Raw genomic sequence first — 26,497 nt, 5'->3', positions numbered from 1 at the left:
GTTTAGGAAAAAAAATGTAGTTAATAATGACGATAATAATACATTTTATTTGTCATGACTTTTACATCACTTGACCTCACAGGATAAAAACAAATACTACAATAAAAATATAAAACCAGGATATTGGTTAAAACTATACAACATCTAATTTAACACACAAAAAAAGTAGTTTTAAGACAAGATATATAAGTTATAGAGTATAAGTAACAACAAAATTGATGTCGGTTAAGGTTCTCTGATTATTCTTAATGTTTACTGTAACTAGATTACCATCATGATTTTCGTCTGCACTTTTTGGGGCGATAAACAAGATTAATTCTCTCACAAAATACATGAAACAGAAAGTAGAGAATGCTGCTGTATACAAAATGTTTATTTAAGTTCATATTTTTGATATTACTGCTACAAATATATTAATTAATACAAGTAAGTATGTAAAAGTAGCACTTTTTTCCCAGTGTTATATCAGTATCAAAATACATTTATTGCCAGGGATTGTTTTTCCTGTAGTGAATATAGTATATTATAGAGTGAAGGAAATAAATAAAACAAATTTAAATAAAATATAATGAGATAAATTAAATAAGATCAAATAAAAAAAAGATAAGAGAAACTAGTATTGAACTAAAAAACATCCTACTTCCAATCTTGAAAAAATATATCACTAAATACAAGATTATTGCAGTAAAAGTCCACAATTACAATCATTGTTTATTTTATTCTGTACATGATTTTCTCTTAATAGGTGGATTACTCTTCCAGTCCGACAGGTGGCGCTAATACACGTGTCCAGCTCAGCGACCAGAAAGAACGCGCCGTCGAGGAAGATCAGCGTGTTTGCCATAACATTCGTTTCTTAAATTGACTCGTTTGTTGATTTGAAAACAATGGAATCTGGTTACGCCTGGTTTCTGGTTCTGGCCTCAGTGTTTCTCTGCAACCTGATGAAGACACTCCTGCCCAGTATATCTTCATTCGTGAGTATTTACGCTTGGATTTGAAATATCCTTCGTATTGTGCCATTTATTTTATTTAACAGCTTGTTAGTCATCATTATTCATCATTATTCATCATTATTCATCATTATTCATCATTATTCATCATTATTCGATCGTGTTTTAGACCCATATCAACAGAAGAAGCTTTTAAAAACACATTATTTCATTTCAATAAATGGAAAAGGGTAAATTGTTTGTGTTCATATCAAGCCTTGGTTATGATTCAAGTCCTTTATTGTGATACTTTTAATTTACGGAACAATAATCTTATAAGTCACTTGAGAGATGAATAGAGATATCAGCAGTTAAAATAAAAACATTTACTCAAAATCACCTTAAAACATCCAATACTTTAATGAAGGGTATTTAATCTGTGTTATTTTAAAAGATTTTTTGTTTTTCTCCGTCAAAGTTCTCCAAGATGGTCCAGAAAGAAGCCGAGCAGGAGAACGAAATGAGAGCAGAGATCCAGGAGATGAAGAAGGAGATGACGTACATCAGCATGATGGACGAGTTCGCTCGATACGCCAGGCTGGAGCGTAAAATCAACAAGTTGACGGACAAGTTAAAGACTCATGGTGAGATGGTCCGTGTTCTAGTGTTGCTGTGAGTACTTTTGTGTTTGTCCTCGACGCTCTCTAAAGACCATGAACATGTTTCCAGTGAAAGGCAGAACCGCACAACAAGCCAAGATGAAGTGGGTCGTGAACATCGTGTTCTACATCCTCCAGGTGAGAGAGAAAACCACGACGCCATCGTTCACTTGTGTTGACTCTAAACTGGTATGTGGGTCGTTTCCAGGGTCTCTTGATGATCTCTCTGATCTGGAAGTATTACTCCGACCCGGTCACCGTGATCCCCAGCAAATGGATCGCCCCCGTCGAGCGGCTCGTGGCCTTCCCGACCGGAGTGACAGGTCGTTACTGGAAACACACGAGTGAAGGTCCGGGAAAGTTAACTCTTGTCGTGTCTCTCAAGGTGGCGTCGGGATCACCTGCTGGCTGGTGGTCTGCAACAAGGTGGTCTCTCTGGGTCTCCACGCCTTCAGCTAGAAGTCGACACTCGTTTGTGTTCTTGAAACTGTTCATCTTTTTATTTGTTATTTAAGCGACGCAGCCTGAGCGGAATGTTTGTTTTTAATAAAGGTCATGTAGGAAAAAAAAGTTGATTTTATTCGTCGCATTAACGGTCAATGTTTGTGTAGTTGGTGCTCGATGATCCATGTAGACGTTGGTGATGTGAAGATGTCAGTGTTTAAGAGAAGGAACAGACATCATCTTCTACACAGACAAGAGTTGATGAAGGAATTTGATGGAATGTTCTGGTGAAGGCAGAGAAAGAAAGAGATGATTAAGATACTGTAGATTCTTCCAGAAAGAATCCTTTAATATCACTTTAGTTCAACCTTGAGTGCGATTTCAACCCTCGTGTGAGTTTGTCACGACTCACACGGTGTCAGATCATGGATTCGATCATTAAATCATTCAGTTTCATGAAGCAAACATGGAGCTGGTTTACAATGTTTGGTGCGAGAGCCTGAACCCAGAAGCTTCAACAGTCTCTCTGTCACTGATGGGAACTCGAGTCCATGTTTGCTCAGTAACACTCGCTTCTGACTCTCGATACTCATGGAGTCTCGGGTCTCAAACGAGACGGTGCAGGTTTTGGATCCGACCGATGAAACCTATAGATCAGGGGTCGGGAACCTATGGCTGGCGAGCCAGGTGTGGCTCTTTTGATGATTGCATCTGGCTCGCAGAAAATAACATAAAACAAAACATAAAATATTATCACTTGTTTCAGGGGCGGCAATACGTCGATCGCGAAGCTGTTGCGAGTCGACCGCGTGATTTAATAAAATATGATATAAGAAAATAGTAAAGAGAGCTCTGATTGGCTGCTGTGCATGTCAATCAAATGGTTATTGTGCCGATTGGTTGAAAATTTGATTGACATGCACAGCAGCCAATCAGAGCTCCTGCCTCTTCCACTGAACGCACGGAAAAGATCATATGAATCGAGAAATTCAATTCAATTCAGAAAAACGATATAGAATTATAAGCTTGTTTTTTTAAAATAATATATCGAACAAAATAATGCGCGTTTGATCGCTTCAGGTTCTTCTCTAGAGTCACAGAAACATGACGTCAGTTCCATCATAGTTAAGCTGCAGGTTTCAATGAAAGCAACAAATGCTGGTCTTCCTTTTGTGATCGAGTCCTTAAAACACACTTGTATTAATACACCATCACATGACTGTTTGTAAATGACCTTTATCTCACGAATATAATGAGAATACGCAGAAACACAAACACGTTAAACAGGTGCAGGTGAAACACATTCTAATGACGTCAGAGACGATCAGACAAAGCGATGATGATGTGAAGTTACTGATGAACAGTTTTATTCTCGTTAAACTTCATCTGAAATGTAATTAATCCACTTGTGTGATTCATATCAGACATGTTTAAAATTAACATATATAAACTGTTAGTTTGAATTCATGTTTTCATTTGTTTTTGTTTTTTCATGATCACAGAAATGGAGAAATTTTAGTCTTTCTTCATTTAAATATGATGGACATATTGAAAGCATGGAAAGGGATGAACCCGTCTGAAGTCTTTGTTGATTTTGATGAACAAAGGAAAAGGGCTTGAATTCGTGTCAAGCACAGATTCTTACATCTGAATATTATTTATATGGCTCTCACTGAAATACATTTCCAAATATTTTGCTTTCATGGCTCTCTGAGTCAAAAAGGTTCCCGACCTCTGCTCTAGATGAACCAACCAGGCGTCTGAAGACTGTAGTTGATTGACAGCTGCTGCTCGACGCCTGGTTGGTTCTTCACTGGTCGAAACCAAAACCTGCAGCGTCTCCGATCTCTTCTGCTTTGAAGACTTAAAACCACCAACAGTGAGATCATGAGTCGTTGAGCAGGTGTCAATCAAGTAAAAACATATCAAAACTCCTCACTTCAGTTTAATGATAATAATGATTGACAGTCCGGGGGTCACAGGATCTCAGGGCACATAGAAGGCAGGACGTCCGTTGTGGAGGTTCTCAATAACCTGCGTGAACGTATATATGGGTCTGGGGCCGTTTCCTTTGGGGGTCCTGCACTTTTTCAACTTGTCCCCACACTCCATCCTGTTGTCCGAGTCCTGGCTCTCCTGCTCGTCCGACTGGTCCTCGGTGGTCTCCTGGGACATGTCCAGGTCCCCGAACTCCTCCACGAAACAGTCGTCCTCCGACTCCTCCGTCTCTGACTCGTCGTCCTCCAGCAGGTCTTCTGGTTCTTCTGCTTCGACCACCGGCGCCGGCGGCTTGCGTGGCTTCTCCACGGGCTCCTCCGGCGGCCGCTCCACCGGCGCCACCACGGGTTCCTCCACCGGCTCCGGTCTCTTGAGCTCCTTCACGGGGACCCTGAGGGGCTCTAGCGGAGGAAGACTCGGGCCGGTCTGCGTGCACTGCAGCGCCGCGTCTCTGGTCGGTCTCTGCGTCACTTCGTCGGTTTGGATCATCTTGCTCTTCCCTCCTGTGAAGCAAAGATCTCTGAGGTCAACCTTCATCCTCACAGCGTGTCCTTCACTACCTCTTCTGTACGTTCCCCTCTGGAGCCGGAAGTCGTAGATGTTCTGGATGTTCAGTTCTTTCTCCTGAGTCTGGAGGAGAAACGTTGGATGACTGGTACAGGAAGAGAAGCAGGAACTACTTACTTCAACCTTCCTGTTGAGTTCTGAAACTTCTTCCCGCAGCTCGATGGCGATCTCCGTGACCTCCTTGACCTTCTTCTGCTCCGAGGTCAGCTGGCGATTGAAAGCGGATTCTCGCAGCTCGATCTTTCTCTCCAGCTCCTGACGGAAGGACGGACACCTCAGAGACATCCAGGGGGGTCACAGGAGACGCTGCTCCGGACGTACCTGGATCCTCTTGTCCTTCTTCTCCAGCTCCGCCGTGGCCTTGGCCAGCTTGTTGGTGAGGGTCTCTCTCTCCAGCAGGCTCCTGTCCTCGCTGAGCTGCTGCAGGTGGTGAAGCTTGTCTTTGGTGCTCAGCAGCTCCCGCTCCGTGTGCTCCAGCTTCTTGGCCAACGCGTCACGGCTCACACGCGTGTCACGCAGCAGCCTCTGCAGGACCCGGGTCTCCTTGTCGTGCCGGGCCAGGATCTGGACCAGTTTAATAGTATAAATGTATATATAATTATACATCAGACGGTGGAAACAAACTTCTATCGGTTAGTAAAAACATATTTCTGGGATTTTCTTATGATTAGTTTCCATTAAAAACTACTAAATAATAATAAAGTATCTACAGGCTTGTGTGTCAAAATTCATGATTCAAACTCAATGATGCTTCAAGTCAATATGAAGGTTATTTTTAATGTTAGTTTAAAATCACAATATTGAATGGATGAATTTACCATTTTAAATGTTGACGTTTTTTTAAAATTGAAATGAATTATTTTTGTGAATAGCTGAACGAACATATTTCTATATTATATATATTGATTTTAATCATTTGAATATTACCTGGAGTTTTTTATTTTTACAGTTTTATTTTCTAATTTAAATATTTTAAAAATAAATGTTCTAAATTCAATATTGTTTTATATATATTCACATACAATACAATATACAATACAATATATTTAGTAGCCTTTTCTATTCAGTATAATAATGTTGGTTTAATCGTAACAGATCAATCGTCACTGAGCGAAATTTAAATTTAAACTATATTTTAAACGAACATTAGTTGCAAATATCATAAAAATGACGTTGAAGACTCGAGTGAATGAATGTTGGTCTGGTGGCACCATTTAACATTTTATATTGAATTTAAAATAATTAATTCAAAAATATTGAATGTAAATGTAATTATTAAAAGAAAATAATAATAATAAGGAAATTAAATTTCAGAATCAACGCAATTTTTACATGTAGAGTTTGATCATTTTATTCCAATAATGAAAAAAAAAATGTATATATTTTTTCTAAACTTAATATCTTTAATTTGTGGTCGTTTAAATGTAATATAAATGTTGGTATAATAAGAGTCTCCAGACTAAACCAACAGAGATAATGGATCAAACTTTCAGCAAATTATTTTGACCTTTCAGTTAAAAACTCATCGTTTCAACAAATAAATGTTCAATTGAATCATTGAATATGACGCTGATGTACGTTTATAGTTTAGATCAAACTGTTATAATTTTAACTGTCACTCTTGACGTACCTGCGTGATGCTGTCAGGTGAGTACAGGAAGTACTGGATGGCGGCAGAGTTCTGATACTCGATCCTCTTCAGCAGTTTGTTCTCCTCGGCCATCACCGTCAGCTTCTGCTGCAGCTCCGTGTTCTGGCTCTTCAGCTCCCGGTTCTCGTGCTGGAACTTGACCCTTGACACCTGCAGGTGCTTGATGGGAGGAAGCCTCAGGGGCTGGCGGAAGGCGGCGAACTTGGCCCTCTGCTTGTTGGCCATCTGGATCTTCTTCTCTGAGCGCGAGAAGAAGATGTTGAACCGTGAGGGAGGACCTGAGTGTCAGGAGACTCACTTTGGTACTCGGTGTCCGTGGACCACTGGGAGGAGTGAGCGTCACTGCCTCCCTTCATGTAGGTGTAGTTCTGATGCATCATGTCTGTGAGCGTCAGTCCAACACACCTGTTCAGATCAAGATGCGTTTAAATCAAGAATTCATACAAACGTTTGTGTTTAAATCATGAATTCATTCAAATGTTTGAGTTTAAATCAAGAATTTATACACATAATTGTGTTTAAATCAAGAATTCATACAAACGTTTGTGTTTAAATCATGAATTCATTCAAATGTTTGTGTTTAAATCAATAATTTATACACATAATTGTGTTTAAATCAAGAATTTATACAAATGTTTATGTTTAAATCAAGGATTCATACAAATGTTTGTGTTTAAATCAAGAATTCATTCAAATGTTTATGTTTAAATCAAGAATCCATTCAAATGTTTATGTTTAAATCAAGAATTCATTCAAATGTTTGTGTTTAAATCAAGGATTCATACAAATGTTTGTGTTTAAATCAAGAATTCATTCAAATGTTTGTGTTTAAATCAAGGATTCATACAAATGTTTGTGTTTAAATCAAGAATTCATTCAAATGTTTGTGTTTGAATCAAGGATTCATACAAATGTTTGTGTTTAAATCAAGAATTCATACAAATGTTTGTGTTTGAATCAAGAATTCATACAAATGTTTGTGTTTGAATCAAGGATTCATACAAATGTTTGTGTTTAAATCAAGAATTCATTCAAATGTTTATGTTTAAATCAAGGATTCATACAAATGTTTATGTTTAAATCAAGGATTCATACAAATGTTTGTGTTTAAATTAATAATTCATTCAAATGTTTATGTTTAAATCAAGAATCCATTCAAATGTTTATGTTTAAATCAAGAATTCATTCAAATGTTTATGTTTAAATCAAGGATTCATACAAATGTTTGTGGTTAAATCAAGAATTCATTCGAATGTTTGTGTTTGAATCAAAGATTCATACAAATGTTTGTGTTTGAGTTTAAATCAAGGATTGATACAAATGTTTGTATTCGAATCAAGGATTCATACAAATGTTTATGTTTAAATCAATAATTCATTCAAATGTTTGTGTTTGAATCAAGGATTCATACAAATGTTTATGTTTAAATCAATAATTCATTCAAATGTTTGTGTTTGAATCAAGGATTCATACAAATGTTTGTGTTTAAATCAATAATTCATTCAAATGTTTGTGTTTAAATCAAGGATCCATTCAAATGTTTGTGTTTAAATCAAGGATTCATACAAATGTTTGTGTTTAAATCAAGGATTCATACAAATGTTTGTGTTTAAATCAATAATTCATTCAAATGTTTGTGTTTGAATCAAGGATTCATACAAATGTTTGTGTTTAAATCAAGAATTCATTCAAATGTTTATGTTTAAATCAAGAATCCATTCAAATGTTTATGTTTAAATCAAGAATTCATTCAAATGTTTGTGTTTAAATCAAGGATTCATACAAATGTTTGTGTTTAAATCAAGAATTCATTCAAATGTTTGTGTTTAAATCAAGGATTCATACAAATGTTTGTGTTTAAATCAAGAATTCATTCAAATGTTTGTGTTTGAATCAAGGATTCATACAAATGTTTGTGTTTAAATCAAGAATTCATACAAATGTTTGTGTTTGAATCAAGAATTCATACAAATGTTTGTGTTTGAATCAAGGATTCATACAAATGTTTGTGTTTAAATCAAGAATTCATTCAAATGTTTATGTTTAAATCAAGGATTCATACAAATGTTTATGTTTAAATCAAGGATTCATACAAATGTTTGTGTTTAAATTAATAATTCATTCAAATGTTTATGTTTAAATCAAGAATCCATTCAAATGTTTATGTTTAAATCAAGAATTCATTCAAATGTTTATGTTTAAATCAAGGATTCATACAAATGTTTGTGGTTAAATCAAGAATTCATTCGAATGTTTGTGTTTGAATCAAAGATTCATACAAATGTTTGTGTTTGAGTTTAAATCAAGGATTGATACAAATGTTTGTATTCGAATCAAGGATTCATACAAATGTTTATGTTTAAATCAATAATTCATTCAAATGTTTGTGTTTGAATCAAGGATTCATACAAATGTTTGTGTTTAAATCAATAATTCATTCAAATGTTTGTGTTTAAATCAAGGATCCATTCAAATGTTTGTGTTTAAATCAAGGATTCATACAAATGTTTGTGTTTAAATCAAGGATTCATACAAATGTTTGTGTTTAAATCAATAATTCATTCAAATGTTTGTGTTTGAATCAAGGATTCATACAAATGTTTGTGTTTGAATCAAGGATTCATACAAATGTTTGTGTTTAAATCAAGAATTCACACATGATCTCTACGTTTACCTGGATGTCTTCCCAGCAGAAGCTGTCACTCATGTGTCAGAACATGTCTCAGTTCTTTGGATCAACCACGTCATAGTGTTGCAGACACGTTTATTGTCCTCTAAAGACTGAGTCTCTTCTTCACCTCCACTGCCTTTATGCTAAATCACACCAAAGACTGAGGCTCGTGTCCCTCGTCAGACGTGCACCTGAACGCATCACAGTCACCTGGAAAACACCGTCTTTGGAGCCTTTAATGGTTCTCAGGTCAATTATCAAGATGCGTTCAGGGCCTCCCCCGCCTGTCGGTCCATATATAGCACATCCAGACCTTCTGACGGACAGCTGTGGCCTCCAATCATCACGTGGGCAGGGGCGACCCCCGGGGGCCAAACCTCCAACCTCACCCTCGCAGGGACAGGAATAGTCTGGGGGTCTAAGAATAGAGGGTCTGCCTCCTCCTTTAAGACCCGCTCGTGCTCGGATCTCCCAACATTCTGCTCAGAAATGGTGATCAAGGTGTTCCTCGCCTCGTCCTCAGGATCCACTGCGGTGAGTCTCACCTTCTGGACCTTCTGGACCTTCTGGAGAGTTTTCCTTCGAGCTCGGGGTCCGTGAACGCACCACCGCGAGCGCGTCTGTCGAGAAGCTTCAACTTTAGTTTCGCGAGTTTGACGCGTTTGTGTCTTTGGTTCGTTTTGAACGAAGAAAAGATCGAGTTCGTTTGAGCCTCTAATGTTTCCCACTTTAGATCCGGAGCTGCTCTCGTCTCAGGCCTGTTGAGGCTATTTATAGTTTTTTTACTCGTGTGTTTGTGCAGCTTTTAGTGGGAAATAAAGTTCACCACAAACACAACATTCAATCCAAACATTTCGGCTCAAAAACTTCTCACTTCAGCTTCAAGAACACAAGAAATAAACGTGGAATCGAGCGACAATAATCTGTTAAATGAACTTTTCTAACAAAGAAAGAAGAAACGAGTGAATATAAAACTATAATCTGCGACCAAAGGTTCGTTCATCTGTGTTTGTTAATCGATATGTTCTTGTTACAAGTCTGTTGTTGTTGTTGTTGTTGTTGTTTAGCACTTAAGAAACCAGCACTTTATCAGTGCATACCTCTGCCAAGGAGCTCATTTATGATGCATCCACAGTTGTGTTGGTTCTTGGCAAAATCGACAGTTTGGACCATTTTAGCTTTAAAAACCAAAGTAAAAACAATATAATTTAGCATCACTGCATCGATTTAGAGAGTTTTTAACGAGTTAAAATAAAAGTATCTTCACCAGGATCATCACAGATGATGTTGACTGAACGTTTATTTATTCAAAACAAAGATAGAAAACGTGTAAACTCTTTAGTTCTTCAACATGTCAACTCTTTAGTTCTTCAACATGTCAACTCTTTAGTTCTTCAACATGTCAACTCTTTAGTTCTTCAACATGTAAACTCTTTAGTTCTTCAACATGTAAACTCTTTAGTTCTTCAACATGTAAACTCTTTAGTTCTTCAACATGTCAACTCTTTAGTTCTTCAACATGTAAACTCTTTAGTTCTTCAACATGTCAACTCTTTAGTTCTTCAACATGTCAACTCTTTAGTTCTTCAACATGTAAACTCTTTAGTTCTTCAACATGTAAACTCTTTAGTTCTTCAACGTGTAAACTCTTTAGTTCTTCAACGTGTCAACTCTTTAGTTCTTCAACATGTCAACTCTTTAGTTCTACAACATGTAAACTCTTTAGTTCTACAACATGTAAACTCTTTAGTTCTACAACATGTAAACTCTTTAGTTCTTCAACATGTCAACTCTTTAGTTCTTCAACATGTAAACTCTTTAGTTCTTCAACATGTAAACTCTTTAGTTCTTCAACGTGTAAACTCTTTAGTTCTTCAACGTGTCAACTCTTTAGTTCTTCAACATGTCAACTCTTTAGTTCTACAACATGTAAACTCTTTAGTTCTTCAACATGTAAACTCTTTAGTTCTTCAACGTGTAAACTCTTTAGTTCTTCAACGTGTCAACTCTTTAGTTCTTCAACATGTAAACTCTTTAGTTCTTCAACATGTCAACTCTTTAGTTCTTCAACATGTCAACTCTTTAGTTCTTCAACATGTAAACTCTTTAGTTCTTCAACATGTCAACTCTTTAGTTCTTCAACATGTCAACTCTTTAGTTCTTCAACGTGTAAACTCTTTAGTTCTTCAACATGTCAACTCTTTAGTTCTTCAACATGTCAACTCTTTAGTTCTTCAACATGTAAACTCTTTAGTTCTACAACATGTAAACTCTTTAGTTCTACAACATGTAAACTCTTTAGTTCTACAACATGTAAACTCTTTAGTTCTTCAACATGTCAACTCTTTAGTTCTTCAACATGTAAACTCTTTAGTTCTTCAACATGTAAACTCTTTAGTTCTTCAACGTGTAAACTCTTTAGTTCTTCAACGTGTCAACTCTTTAGTTCTTCAACATGTCAACTCTTTAGTTCTTCAACATGTCAACTCTTTAGTTCTTCAACATGTAAACTCTTTAGTTCTTCAACATGTCAACTCTTTAGTTCTTCAACATGTCAACTCTTTAGTTCTTCAACGTGTAAACTCTTTAGTTCTTCAACATGTCAACTCTTTAGTTCTTCAACATGTAAACTCTTTAGTTCTTCAACATGTAAACTCTTTAGTTCTTCAACATGTAAACTCTTTAGTTCTTCAACGTGTAAACTCTTTAGTTCTTCAACGTGTCAACTCTTTAGTTCCTCAACGTGTCAACTCTTTAGTTCTTCAACATGTCAACTCTTTAGTTCTTCAACGTGTAAACTATTTAGTTCTTCAACATGTAAACTCTTTAGTTCTACAACATGTAAACTCTTTAGTTCTTCAACATGTCAACTCTTTAGTTCCTCAACATGTCAACTCTTTAGTTCCTCAACATGTAAACTCTTTAGTTCTTCAACATGTCAACTCTTTAGTTCTTCAACATGTAAACTCTTTAGTTCTTCAACATGTAAACTCTTTAGTTCTTCAACATGTAAACTCTTTAGTTCTTCAACGTGTAAACTATTTAGTTCTTCAACATGTCAACTCTTTAGTTCTTCAACATGTCAACTCTTTAGTTCTTCAACATGTCAACTCTTTAGTTCCTCAACATGTCAACTCTTTAGTTCCTCAACATGTAAACTCTTTAGTTCCTCAACATGTCAACTCTTTAGTTCCTCAACATGTCAACTCTTTAGTTCCTCAACATGTCAACTCTTTAGTTCCTCAACATGTCAACTCTTTAGTTCCTCAACATGTCAACTCTTTAGTTCCTCAACATGTCAACTCTTTAGTTCCTCAACATGTCAACTCTTTAGTTCCTCAACATGTCAACTCTTTAGTTCCTCAACATGTCAACTCTTTAGTTCCTCAACATGTCAACTCTTTAGTTCCTCAACATGTCAACTCTTTAGTTCTTCAACATGTCAACTCTTTAGTTCTTCAACATGTCAACTCTTTAGTTCCTCAACATGTCAACTCTTTAGTTCTTCAACATGTCAACTCTTTAGTTCTTCAACATGTCAACTCTTTAGTTCTTCAACATGTCAACTCTTTAGTTCCTCAACATGTCAACTATTTAGTTCCTCAACATGTCAACTCTTTAGTTCCTCAACATGTCAACTCTTGGTTGAATCCTGTGCTGCAGATCAAGAAGAAGCAGCAGGATGTGGTCGGGTTCCTGGAGGCCCTGAAGGTGGACTACACTCCGCTGGACATCGCCTGCAACGAGGAGAACCGTCTGTGGATGCGGCAGAACGTTCCCGAGGAGAAGAAGCCGTCCAACGGGATCCCCCTGCCCCCCCAGATCTTCAACGAGGAGAGCTACTGCGGGGTAAGAGGCCGTCGCCACGGCGACCGTGTTGCTTTGCCAAAATCACGGCTTGTAAACCTCGAGAAACGACGACCAATCGGCGTCCAGGAGGAAGTAAAGTCTTCTTCTCCGTGACCGTTCCAGGACTACGAGACGTTCTTCGACGCCAAAGAAGACAATGCTGTGTTCTCCTTCCTGGGACTGGCCCCGCCCCAGGGTTCAAAGGTCAGGGCGGCTTTTGTGTCTTTGTGAAGCACAGATGAAAGTGTTTTGTTGTTTTATTTACTTTATTGAAAAACAATTCTCTTTTTTTAACTTCTTTTCCTACAATGAAGTTTTATTCGTCTAAGGAATGCGTTCTAACCAAGTGAAGAATTATACATGTTTATATATATATATATATATATATATATATATATATATATATATATATATATATATATATATATATATATGTTTATACATCAATCGTTTGAACATGATGATCGTTGTTGTACTTTTGATACATTATTTTCTGTTCAATAAGGTTCAGTTGAATAAATACATTCATTAAAAATACTTTAAATATTCTAATACTTTGATGAAAACAATATGTTGAATATCTTCTAATTTTTTAATATGTTTACACGGATATTAATCTATACATTGGAGGTTAAATAATGTATTTATTAAAGATAAATACAAATGGTATAATTTGCAATGATGTACAAAGTAAAGTCAATAATTGTGAAATATAAGAAGAACTTTTAAATATCACTAGAAACTGTCGTAAGTACAGATCGATGCAGGTTCACGCCGACACGGACATTTTCCTTCCTCGCGTCAATCATGCACCGCAGCCTGGAAGAGGAACATCTCGTGACTCGTGTGTTTGAACAGGAAGCAGCTCAGAGCGACACGATCGTGGAGAACGGAAGTCATGCTCAGACAAACGGACACGTTGATGATTCCACAGTAAAGTTTCTCTTGAATCTTCATCCGCACTTTTAACCATCATTTCTTTAACCTCCTCCAGCAGATGCATCCTCTCGTCCTCAGGCCATCAAGCTGATTTTGTGCATGTGTTTGATCGTTACCAAGTATCATCAGGAAACATTCAAATTAAAAATAATCTTTCTTATATATATATATATATATATATATATATATATATATATATACTATTTACTACACTATCACAACACCAGAGTCAAGTACTGGACAATACTACACATATATACTTGTTACTACACTATCACAACACCAGAGTCAAGTACTGGACAATACTACACATATATACTTGTTACTACACTATCACAACACCAGAGTCAAGTACTGGACAATACTACACATATATACTTGTTACTACACTATCACAACACCAGAGTCAAGTACTGGACAATACTACACATATATACTTGTTACTACACTATCACAACACCAGAGTCAAGTACTGGACAATACTACACATATATACTTGTTACTACACTATCACAACACCAGAGTCAAGTACTGGACAATACTACACATATATCCTTGTTACTACACTATCACAACACCAGAGTCAAGTACTGGACAATACTACACATATATACTTGTTACTACACTATCACAACACCAGAGTCAAGTACTGGACAATACTACACATATATACTTGTTACTACACTATCACAACACCAGAGTCAAGTACTGGACAATACTACACATATATACTTGTTACTACACTATCACAACACCAGAGTCAAGTACTGGACAATACTACACATATATACTTGTTACTACACTATCACAACACCAGAGTCAAGTACTGGACAATACTACACATATATACTTGTTACTACACTATCACAACACCAGAGTCAAGTACTGGACAATACTACACATATATACTTGTTACTACACTATCACAACACCAGAGTCAAGTACTGGACAATACTACACATATATACTTGTTACTACACTATCACAACACCAGAGTCAAGTACTGGACAATACTACACATATATACTTGTTACTACACTATCACAACACCAGAGTCAAGTACTCAACAATACTACACATATATACTTGTTACTACACTATCACAACACCAGAGTCAAGTACTGGACAATACTACACATATATACATGTTACTACACTATCACAACACCAGAGTCAAGTACTGGACAATACTACACATATATACATGTTACTACACTATCACAACACCAGAGTCAAGTACTGGACAATACTACACATATATACATGTTACTACACTATCACAACACCAGAGTCAAGTACTGGACAATACTACACATATATACTTGTTGGTACACTTTCACTGTATATCATATCCTTGTATCGTAATATCAACACACTCTTGACAAACACACTGTGTCACAACGACTAATAACATCAATGCATTCCTTGTAACACAACATTCCACACTTCTTTTTCGACTCCCTCTCTCTCTCTGATTTCCTCCCTCTCTCAGTGGCTCGACTTAAATCCTTGTTTGTTTCCTGTGGTGAGCAGGCGTGTAACGGAGACTCACACATGGAGGAGGAAGTTGCTGATGATGAGGAGGCAGACGAGGAAGACGAGGCAGACGCTGAGGACGACGTTACAGAAGACACAGTAATTTACAAACTGTCTTCTTCTCTCCCTTCAAACTTCTCAACATTCCTGGAGTGATTGGATTCTCTAACTTCTCTTATACGTCCATATGAAGGAAGACACTAACATCTTTTTCTTCTTCATATTAACAAGTCATTCCAACTAAACCTTCTCTCCTCGTGTGGATCTCAACGTCAAAGTGTTTCTTTTCTTTCCTCCTCAGACTCGTGCAGCAGAAGAAGAAGAGCAGGTACGTGTTGTGTTGTCTCTGAGCTTGGATGTAACACGACGTTAGTAACATAACGTTAGTAACATAACGTTAGTAACACGACGTTAGTAACATGACGTTAGTAACACGACGTTAGTAACACGACGTTAGTAACATAACGTTAGTAACACGACGTTAGTAACACGACGTTAGTAACACGACGTTAGTAACATGACGTTAGTAACACGACGTTAGTAACACGACGTTAGTAACACGACGTTAGTAACACGACGTTAGTAACATGACGTTAGTAACACGACGTTAGTAACACGACGTTAGTAACACAACGTTAGTAACACGACGTTAGTAACACGATGTTAGTAACACGACGTTAGTAACACGACGTTAGTAACACGACGTTAGTAACACGACGTTAGTAACATGACGTTAGTAACATGACGTTAGTAACATGACGTTAGTAACACGACGTTAGTAACACGACGTTAGTAACACGATGTTAGTAACACGACGTCAGTAACACGACGTTAGTAACACGACGTTAGTAACACGACGTTAGTAACACGATGTTAGTAACACGACGTCAGTAACACGACGTCAGTAACACGACGTTAGTAACATGACATTAGTAACATGACGTTAGTAACACGACGTTAGTAACACGACGTTAGTAACACGACGTTAGTAACACGACGTTAGTAACACGACGTTAGTAACACGAGGTTAGTAACACGACGTTAGTAACACGACGTTAGTAACACGACGTTAGTAACACGACGTTAGTAACACGACGTTAGTAACACGACGTTAGTAACATGACGTTAGTAACACGACGTTAGTAACATGACGTTAGTAACACGACGTTAGTAACACGACGTTAGTAACACGACGTTAGTAACACGACGTTAGTAACACGACGTTAGTAACACGACGTTAGTAACACGACGTTAGTAACACGACGTTAGTAACACGACGTTAGTAACACGACGTTAGTAACACGACGTTAGTAACACGACGTTAGTAACACGACGTTAGTAACACGACGTTAGTAACACGACGTTAGTAACACGACGTTAGTAACACGACGTTAGTAACACGACGTTAGTAACACGACGTTAGTAACACGACGTTAGTAACATGACGTTAGCAACACGACGTTAGTAACATGACGTTAGCAACACGACGTTAGCAACATGACGTTAGTAACACGACGTTAGCAACACGACGTTAGTAACACGACGTTAGTAACACGACGTTAGTAACACGACGTTAGTAACACGACGTTAGTAACATGACGTTAGTAACACGACGTTAGTAACACGACGTTAGTAACACGATGTTAGTAACACGACGTTAGTAACACGACGTTAGTAACACGACGTTAGTAACACGACGTTAGTAACACGACGTTAGTAACGACGTTAGTAACACGACGTTAGTAACACGACGTTAGTAACACGACGTTAGTAACACGACGTTAGTAACACGACGTTAGTAACACGACGTTAGTAACATGACGTTAGTAACACGACGTTAGTAACACGACGTTAGTAACACGACGTTAGTAACACGACGTTAGTAACACGACGTTAGTAACACGACGTTAGTAACACGACGTTAGTAACACGACGTTAGTAACATGACGTTAGTAACATGACGTTAGTAACATGACGTTAGTAACACGACGTTAGTAACACGACGTTAGTAACACGACGTTAGTAACACGACGTTAGTAACACGACGTTAGTAACATGACGTTAGTAGCACGACGTTAGTAGCACGACGTTAGTAACACGACGTTAGTAACACGACGTTAGTAACACGACGTTAGTAACACGACGTTAGTAACACGACGTTAGTAACACGACGTTAGTAACACGAGGTTAGTAACACGACGTTAGTAACACGACGTTAGTAACACGACGTTAGTAACACGACGTTAGTAACACGACGTTAGTAACACGACGTTAGTAACATGACGTTAGTAACATGACGTTAGTAACATGACGTTAGTAACATGACGTTAGTAACACGACGTTAGTAACACGACGTTAGTAACACGACGTTAGTAACACGACGTTAGTAACACGACGTTAGTAACACGACGTTAGTAACACGACGTTAGTAACACGACGTTAGTAACACGACGTTAGTAACACGACGTTAGTAACACGACGTTAGTAACACGACGTTAGTAACACGACGTTAGTAACACGACGTTAGTAACACGACGTTAGTAACACGACGTTAGTAACATGACGTTAGCAACATGACGTTAGCAACATGACGTTAGCAACACGACGTTAGCAACACGACGTTAGTAACATGACGTTAGCAACACGACGTTAGTAACACGACGTTAGTAACACGACGTTAGTAACACGACGTTAGTAACACGACGTTAGTAACATGACGTTAGTAACACGACGTTAGTAACACGACGTTAGTAACACGATGTTAGTAACACGACGTTAGTAACACGACGTTAGTAACACGACGTTAGTAACACGACGTTAGTAACACGACGTTAGTAACGACGTTAGTAACACGACGTTAGTAACACGACGTTAGTAACACGACGTTAGTAACACGACGTTAGTAACACGACGTTAGTAACACGACGTTAGTAACACGACGTTAGTAACACGACGTTAGTAACACGATGTAAGTAACACGACGTTAGTAACACGACGTTAGTAACACGACGTTAGTAACACGACGTTAGTAACATGATGTTAGTAACACGACGTTAGTAACACGATGTTAGTAACACGACGTTAGTAACACGATGTTAGTAACACGATGTTAGTAACACGACGTTAGTAACACGACGTTAGTAACACGACGTTAGTAACACGATGTTAGTAACACGATGTTAGTAACACGACGTTAGTAACACGATGTTAGTAACATGACGTTAGTAACATGATGTTAGTAACACGATGTTAGTAACATGATGTTAGTAACACGATGTTAGTAACACGACGTTAGTAACACGACGTTAGTAACATGACGTTAGTAACACGACGTTAGTAACACGACGTTAGTAACACGACGTTAGTAACACGATGTTAGTAACACGACGTTAGTAACACGATGTTAGTAACACGATGTTAGTAACACGATGTTAGTAACACGATGTTAGTAACACGACGTTAGTAACACGACGTTAGTAACACGACGTTAGTAACATGACGTTAGTAACACGATGTTAGTAACACGACGTTAGTAACACGACGTTAGTAACATGACGTTAGTAACACGATGTTAGTAACACGATGTTAGTAACACGACGTTAGTAACATGACGTTAGTAACACGATGTTAGTAACACGATGTTAGTAACACGACGTTAGTAACATGACGTTAGTAACACGACGTTAGTAACATGACGTTAGTAACACGATGTTAGTAACACGATGTTAGTAACACGACGTTAGTAACACGATGTTAGTAACACAACGTTAGTAACACGATGTTAGTAACATGACGTTAGTAACACGATGTTAGTAACATGACGTTAGTAACACGACGTTAGTAACACGATGTTAGTAACATGACGTTAGTAACACGACGTTAGTAACACGACGTTAGTAACACGACGTTAGTAACACGATGTTAGTAACATGACGTTAGTAACACGATGTTAGTAACACGACGTTAGTAACACGACGTTAGTAACACGACGTTAGTAACACGACGTTAGTAACACGACGTTAGTAACACGACGTTAGTAACATGACGTTAGTAACACGACGTTAGTAACACGACGTTAGTAACACGATGTTAGTAACACGACGTTAGTAACACGACGTTAGTAACACGACGTTAGTAACACGACGTTAGTAACACGACGTTAGTAACGACGTTAGTAACACGACGTTAGTAACACGACGTTAGTAACACGACGTTAGTAACACGACGTTAGTAACACGACGTTAGTAACACGACGTTAGTAACACGATGTAAGTAACACGACGTTAGTAACACGACGTTAGTAACACGACGTTAGTAACATGACGTTAGTAACACGATGTTAGTAACACGATGTTAGTAACACGACGTTAGTAACACGACGTTAGTAACACGATGTTAGTAACACGACGTTAGTAACATGACGTTAGTAACACGACGTTAGTAACATGACGTTAGTAACACGATGTTAGTAACACGATGTTAGTAACACGACGTTAGTAACACGACGTTAGTAACATGACGTTAGTAACACGACGTTAGTAACATGACGTTAGTAACACGATGTTAGTAACACGATGTTAGTAACACGACGTTAGTAACACGATGTTAGTAACACAACGTTAGTAACACGATGTTGGTAACATGACGTTAGTAACACGATGTTAGTAACATGACGTTAGTAACACGACGTTAGTAACACGATGTTAGTAACATGACGTTAGTAACACGACGTTAGTAACACGACGTTAGTAACACGACGTTAGTAACACGATGTTAGTAACATGACGTTAGTAACACGATGTTAGTAACACGACGTTAGTAACACGACGTTAGTAACACGATGTTAGTAACATGACGTTAGTAACACGATGTTAGTAACATGACGTTAGTAACACGACGTTAGTAACACGATGTTAGTAACATGACGTTAGTAACACTACGTTAGTAACACGATGTTAGTAACATGACGTTAGTAACACGATGTTAGTAACATGACGTTAGTAACACGATGTTAGTAACACGACGTTAGTAACACGACGTTAGTAACATGATGTTAGTAACATGACGTTAGTAACACGATGTTAGTAACACGATGTTAGTAACACGATGTTAGTAACATGACGTTAGTAACACGATGTTAGTAACACGACGTTAGTAACACGACGTTAGTAACACGATGTTAGTAACATGACGTTAGTAACACGATGTTAGTAACACGATGTTAGTAACACGATGTTAGTAACATGACGTTAGTAACACGATGTTAGTAACACGACGTTAGTAACACGATGTAAGTAACACGACGTTAGTAACACGACGTTAGTAACATGACGTTAGTAACACGATGTTAGTAACACGATGTTAGTTACACGACGTTAGTAACACGACGTTAGTAACACGATGTTAGTAACATGACGTTAGTAACACGATGTTAGTAACACGATGTTAGTAACACGATGTTAGTAACATGACGTTAGTAACACGATGTTAGTAACACGACGTTAGTAACACGACGTTAGTAACACGATGTTAGTAACATGACGTTAGTAACACGATGTTAGTAACACGATGTTAGTAACACGATGTTAGTAACACGATGTTAGTAACATGACGTTAGTAACACGATGTTAGTAACATGACGTTAGTAACACGATGTTAGTAACACGATGTTAGTAACATGACGTTAGTAACACGATGTTAGTAACACGATGTTAGTAACACGATGTTAGTAACACGATGTTAGTAACATGACGTTAGTAACACGATGTTAGTAACACGATGTTAGTAACACGATGTTAGTAACACGATGTTAGTAACATGACGTTAGTAACACGATGTTAGTAACACAATGTTAGTAACACGATGTTAGTAACACGATGTTAGTAACATGATGTTAGTAACATGACGTTAGTAACATGACGTTAGTAACACGATGTTAGTAACACGATGTTAGTTACACGATGTTAGTAACACGATGTTAGTAACACGATGTTAGTAACACGATGTTAGTAACATGACGTTAGTAACACGATGTTAGTAACACGATGTTAGTAACACGATGTTAGTAACACGATGTTAGTAACATGACGTTAGTAACACGATGTTAGTAACACGATGTTAGTAACACGATGTTAGTAACACGATGTTAGTAACATGACGTTAGTAACACGATGTTAGTAACACGATGTTATTAACACGATGTTAGTAACACGATGTTAGTAACATGACGTTAGTAACACGATGTTAGTAACACGATGTTAGTAACACGATGTTAGTAACACGATGTTAGTAACACGACGTTAGTAACACGATGTTAGTAACACGACGTTAGTAACACGACGTTAGTAACACGACGTTAGTAACACGATGTTAGTAACACGACGTTAGTAACACGACGTTAGTAACACGATGTTAGTAACATGACGCTAGTAACACGATGTTAGTAACACGATGTTAGTAACATGACGTTAGTAACACGATGTTAGTAACACGATGTTAGTAACACGATGTTAGTAACACGATGTTAGTAACATGACGTTAGTAACACGATGTTAGTAACACGACGTTAGTAACACGATGTTAGTAACACGATGTTAGTAACATGACGTTAGTAACACGATGTTAGTAACATGACGTTAGTAACACGATGTTAGTAACACGATGTTAGTAACACGATGTTAGTAACACGATGTTAGTAACACGATGTTAGTAACACGATGTTAGTAACATGACGTTAGTAACACGATGTTAGTAACACGATGTTATTAACACGATGTTAGTAACACGATGTTAGTAACATGACGTTAGTAACACGATGTTAGTAACACGATGTTAGTAACATGACGTTAGTAACACGATGTTAGTAACACGACGTTAGTAACACGACGTTAGTAACACGACGTTAGTAACACAACGTTAAACGAGTAAAACTGGAGTTTGTTTGGTGAAGCAGAAGAAAAAGAGATCATTTAGATCAACTGAGTGTCAAAGACTTGAAGATCAGACTCAGTTTAGTTTGAACAACATGTTCAAGTCAAAACATGACGAATCATCTGCTGTATGATCGTCAACTGTTGCAGTGCATTATGAGCTTTAATAGTTACACACATGACGTGTTTCGACACCTTTCGGATCTTTTGTCCATCTGTGGGTTTGCGTCCTCAGGAGGAAGAGGACCTGCAGTCGGAGGTAACTGATCACCTGTGACCCCCCTCCCCCCCCCATCTAGATAGACTCCTCCCACATTCCATCTCTTCCCACAATCCTCTCCTGCTTCCTCCTAACATCACATCTTCATTCTCCTCCAGTCGCTGCTTCCTGAGCTTCATGTCTCGCATGCCTCGCTCTCTCTCGCCCCTCAGCTCACTCTCTCTCTCTCTCCTCCAGGAGGAAGAAGAACTTCGACAACTCGAGGTAGATTCTCTCGTCTGTCAATAACATCCTCAGGGTTTCACAATCTGTTTGATCCACTCGTACAGTCTAATGCTTTTTTATAAACATTTTGATACAAATATATAGTAAGACACGAGTCACAGCCTGTCAATCACATTTGTGAATAACTGACCTTTGATTTATGAACTTGAAACTATTTCACTCTGATTTTATCATGAATTCTTTTGACTTAAATGATTTAGTTTCTGTTAAACGAGATTCATTAGATTGAACATCTCTGGAGGACGAACTAAATGATTCCCTTCACGACATCAAAGCCTTAATTACTCTTTAATTTCGTATAATATTTACAGTGAAATCAATTCTTTACGTATCATTCCAGTCGTTCACCGACTCTTTCTTTTAACCCTATTTCAATCTGACCTCTGACCTCTGACCTCTCACACTCCGACATTCCAGCTTTGCTGCTTCTTGTTTTTCTGTCGTTTATTTCCGTCAGACTTTCTTTGCAGGATTTGAAACCGTTTCTTCTTTTCTCGTCGAGTCTTGATGCTCGTCTGAGCGTCCTTCCAGGTGGACGACGTCTCGTCTCAGGAACCTTTTTGTTTTTGATTCTAACTCTTCTTGGTTCTAACTCTGCTTGGTTCTAAGTCTTCTTGGTTCTAAGTCTTCTTGGTTCTAACTCTTCTTGGTTCTAATTCTGCTTGGTTCTCTCTCAGGATGAAGAAGATGCTGAAGCACAAGAGGTAGATGTTCGATCATGTTCTTCACATAGTGTCGCAGGAATATCTTAATATATGTAATAATATCTTAATATGTTTGTGGACATGATTAGTTAAAGCTCAGACAAAGACTATGAGCCATGATTAACCAGCACCAGGTTAAAATGATCATAATATACAAATACAATTAAAGAAATATTAGATAAATAAATAATTAATATCCCCAAAAAGAAAGAAAATATTTTATAAAAACTCATTAATACACAAGACATGTTTAAATGACTTGAAAACAAATCAATAAAACAAACAACATATTATTTAAAGTAACCAGTGATCGTGGGAAGAGAGTAAAACATTTTCTCGTCAAAAAATGAAAAATACAAACTTGTTTTTCTTGTAAAATCATGTTTTTTGCAAAATCAAATTATGGTTCTTAGATTTTTCAATAAAAGTGTCTTCGCTCACAAGAGACTCGATGCTGAACCAACAAGTTCTTGGGTTCGAGACTCACTGACGCTCAAGATTCTTCAGTGACCTTTGATTTCAAACACAAACCTGTGAAGTTTCTTTCGCTCATTGATTCTGTGTTTGTTTGAAGGAAGAAGACGAGTTGGAAGAAAACCAGGTGAGAAGAAATGTTTGTTGTTGTGTTTACTCTGACGTCATTGCACTCACACACACGTGTTGTGTTGCAGGAGGAGGAGGCAGAGTAGCTGAGACGGTGACGTTGACCCACGACTGCACAGGTGTGTTGACCTCAGGTGTTCCCTCTCATGACCAGCAGGTGGCAGTAGAGCGACACCGGCAGGAGCGAGCACTGCACAGGGTTTTATTTGGCAGTAATTCACCAGATTAATGGAAAAGATAAAAACAGTTTTCACACTGAATTCTCTGCCATCGAGCAGAAGCTACTGTTCGTGTAATTACCTGCTTTATCTGTATCACTGTGTGTTTGTGTTGCTTCCATATTCTGCCGGTGAAGGATTTTAATTTAACGTTTACATCAAACTCAGCGAAACCAACGTCTCGTTTTTAAAGTCTTCACATGATTAATAGCTTTAATTAAAGCTCAGAACACAATAAACGTATTCATATATTTAAGTATATATGTGGAAGAACAAGGTGATGAAGAGGTTAGTGCTGCAGCCTCGCAACACGAAGGTCAAAAGGTCGACTCTGAACCGTGTTGTGGGTTCAATTCCATGATGATTATCATCCATTAACATGAGCCGCTGGACTCCAGTCTGGTTCTGAAGGTCGTGATCGTGATGCGACTCGTCGACCAGTTGAGTCGGAAATAAACAAACTAAAGAAACACAAACGACATGAGATCTTATATCAGTTTATCAGTGTCATTAGAATATTCTATATTTTCTTTAATTAAATATCATTTCAAATGTTGAAGGTTTAAATTCTTTGTTCTAATTATTGTCAAAGAATTTAATCGTTTTTTTGTTTTTTGATTTGAATAATTTTTACAGTAAAAGTTTGGATTTATTATTTATAAGTAATCTGATATTTACAATAAAAAAGGGTTTTTTCTTTTACACATAATTTGATATTCTTATTCTAATAACTATATTTCTTTTCTAAAATCAATATTTTTTCATTCTTAGCCTTTTAAACTCAATAATATTATTATAATTATTATTATTATTATTATTATTATTAATAATAATAATATTAATAGCAATAATTATAATTTTTAATAATTGTAATAATTGTAATAATTGTAATAATAATAATAATAATAATTTGAATAATAATAATAGTGATAATAATAATAATATTAATAATAATAATAATCATTTTAATAATAAGAATAAGAATAAGAATAAGAATAAGAATAAGAATAATTGTAATAATAACAATAGTGTCACCTTAAATCCTCAACAGTCTGGTACCGAGGGCAGGTTCAAGCCCCTTCTGACCCGTTGGCCTCTGTCACGCCACATTAGCACGAGCCGCTAAGTAGCTAACGCGATGCGAGGGCGGCGTGTTGGCGGCGTGTTGGCGGCGTGTTGGCGGCGTGTTGGCGGCGTGTTGGCGGCGTGTTGGCGGCGTGTTGGCGGCGCCGGGTGACGTTACATTGAACTGAGAAGCTTGTGTCTCTCGTCCCTGTGTGTCCAGCCTGAAGGATCCTGTGCCACCATCGCTGACCTTTGACCCCTGCAGCCTCGTCAGACCCGGCAGAACTGGATCTCACTGGAAGCATCAACACGTCCGCCTTAAACCTCCTTCGACTGCTCTACTTAATTTTTATATACGAAGACTGTAGTAGTTAGAGGCGCTGGTTTTATATACAAGTTTCAAGTACAAAACAATGACTTTGATGAATCAAGAAACTATGTTTTTGTTGGTAATTATTCGTTCAAGATGACTTTATCAAAGTTGACCCCAAACTACTGTCGATCGATGCACTTTGTTGAGTAAAACCTGTGACTTAATGAAATAAAAAACTTCAACAACATCTTTGATTTATCTTCACTTCACACGTCTAAACAAGAATCTGTCTCGACTGCAGTTCATATGAAACTCTGAGAATTCTGAGCCGCTCTAGTAGAAGAACTCACATTTCTCCTTCAAACTCTTCACTGGCTGCCAGTTTCTTTCAGGATTATTTTAAAATTCTGGTTCTTACTTTCAGATCTATTCATGGTCAGACCTTCTATCAGTGATCTGATCCAGATTTACACCCCAGCTCGGGCTCTGAGGTCTGTGGATCAGAATCTACTGATGGTTCCTGAACTTCAGGACCAGAGGAGAGAAATCCTTCCAGACTGTTGCTCCTAAGCTTTGGAACCATCTCTGTGTTTGATGATCTACGGACTCCTTCAAGAAACATCTGTGTTTGATGATCTACTGACTCCTTCAAGAAACATCTGTGTTTGATGATCTACTGACTCCTTCAACAAACATCTGTGTTTGATGATCTACTGACTCCTTCAAGAAACATCTGTGTTTGATGATCTACTGACTCCTTCAAGAAACATCTGTGTTTGATGATCTACTGACTCCTTCAAGAAACATCTGTGTTTGATGATCTACTGACTCCTTCAAGAAACATCTGTGTTTGATGATCTACTGACTCCTTCAAGAAACATCTGTGTTTGATGATCTACTGACTCCTTCAAGAA

At 37.7% G+C, this 26,497-nt stretch overlaps 3 protein-coding genes across 11 annotated transcripts; 2 read left to right on the top strand and 1 right to left on the bottom strand.

Annotated features, from left to right (window-relative positions):
* Nucleotides 1–801: 801 nt before the first annotated feature.
* get1 (guided entry of tail-anchored proteins factor 1) lies at nucleotides 802–2,154 on the top strand. The gene is made up of 5 exons (XM_087795476.1): nucleotides 802–977; nucleotides 1,411–1,576; nucleotides 1,662–1,729; nucleotides 1,800–1,914; nucleotides 1,977–2,154. The coding sequence occupies exons 1-5, from the start codon at nucleotides 888–890 to the stop codon at nucleotides 2,048–2,050; spliced, it is 513 nt and encodes a 170-aa protein (XP_087651602.1). The 5' UTR covers nucleotides 802–887; the 3' UTR covers nucleotides 2,051–2,154.
* Nucleotides 2,155–3,931: 1,777 nt separating this feature from the next.
* Nucleotides 3,932–8,991, bottom strand: LOC148074612 (uncharacterized). Its single transcript, XM_087795474.1, has 7 exons — nucleotides 8,926–8,991; nucleotides 6,550–6,656; nucleotides 6,231–6,490; nucleotides 4,922–5,164; nucleotides 4,718–4,855; nucleotides 4,594–4,663; nucleotides 3,932–4,536 (listed from the first exon to the last, which is right to left on the bottom strand). The coding sequence occupies exons 2-7, from the start codon at nucleotides 6,629–6,631 to the stop codon at nucleotides 4,022–4,024; spliced, it is 1,308 nt and encodes a 435-aa protein (XP_087651600.1). The 5' UTR covers nucleotides 6,632–6,656; nucleotides 8,926–8,991; the 3' UTR covers nucleotides 3,932–4,021.
* A 314-nt stretch (nucleotides 8,992–9,305) lies between these two features.
* Nucleotides 9,306–25,830, top strand: LOC148074611 (adapter SH3BGRL-like). Of its 9 annotated transcripts, XM_087795214.1 has the most exons (12): nucleotides 9,306–9,456; nucleotides 12,586–12,771; nucleotides 12,895–12,975; nucleotides 13,630–13,704; nucleotides 15,244–15,345; nucleotides 15,548–15,574; nucleotides 22,411–22,434; nucleotides 22,633–22,659; nucleotides 23,358–23,384; nucleotides 23,959–23,985; nucleotides 24,056–24,106; nucleotides 25,491–25,830. In XM_087795214.1, exons 1-11 carry the CDS (start codon nucleotides 9,412–9,414, stop codon nucleotides 24,071–24,073), a joined length of 639 nt encoding a protein of 212 aa, XP_087651340.1. In that variant the 5' UTR covers nucleotides 9,306–9,411; the 3' UTR covers nucleotides 24,074–24,106; nucleotides 25,491–25,830. The 9 variants fall into 9 exon arrangements, with proteins under 9 accessions (XP_087651340.1, XP_087651347.1, XP_087651341.1 ...); XM_087795221.1 differs by lacking the exon at nucleotides 13,630–13,704; XM_087795215.1 differs by lacking the exon at nucleotides 22,411–22,434.
* The last annotated feature ends 667 nt before the right edge of the window (nucleotides 25,831–26,497 follow it).

Source organism: Callionymus lyra, chromosome 7, assembly GCF_982586985.1.
Source record: "Callionymus lyra chromosome 7, fCalLyr1.hap1.1, whole genome shotgun sequence".
Taxonomy (NCBI): Eukaryota; Metazoa; Chordata; class Actinopteri; order Syngnathiformes; family Callionymidae; genus Callionymus; species Callionymus lyra.
This window is presented reverse-complemented; position numbering and strand designations above follow the sequence as displayed.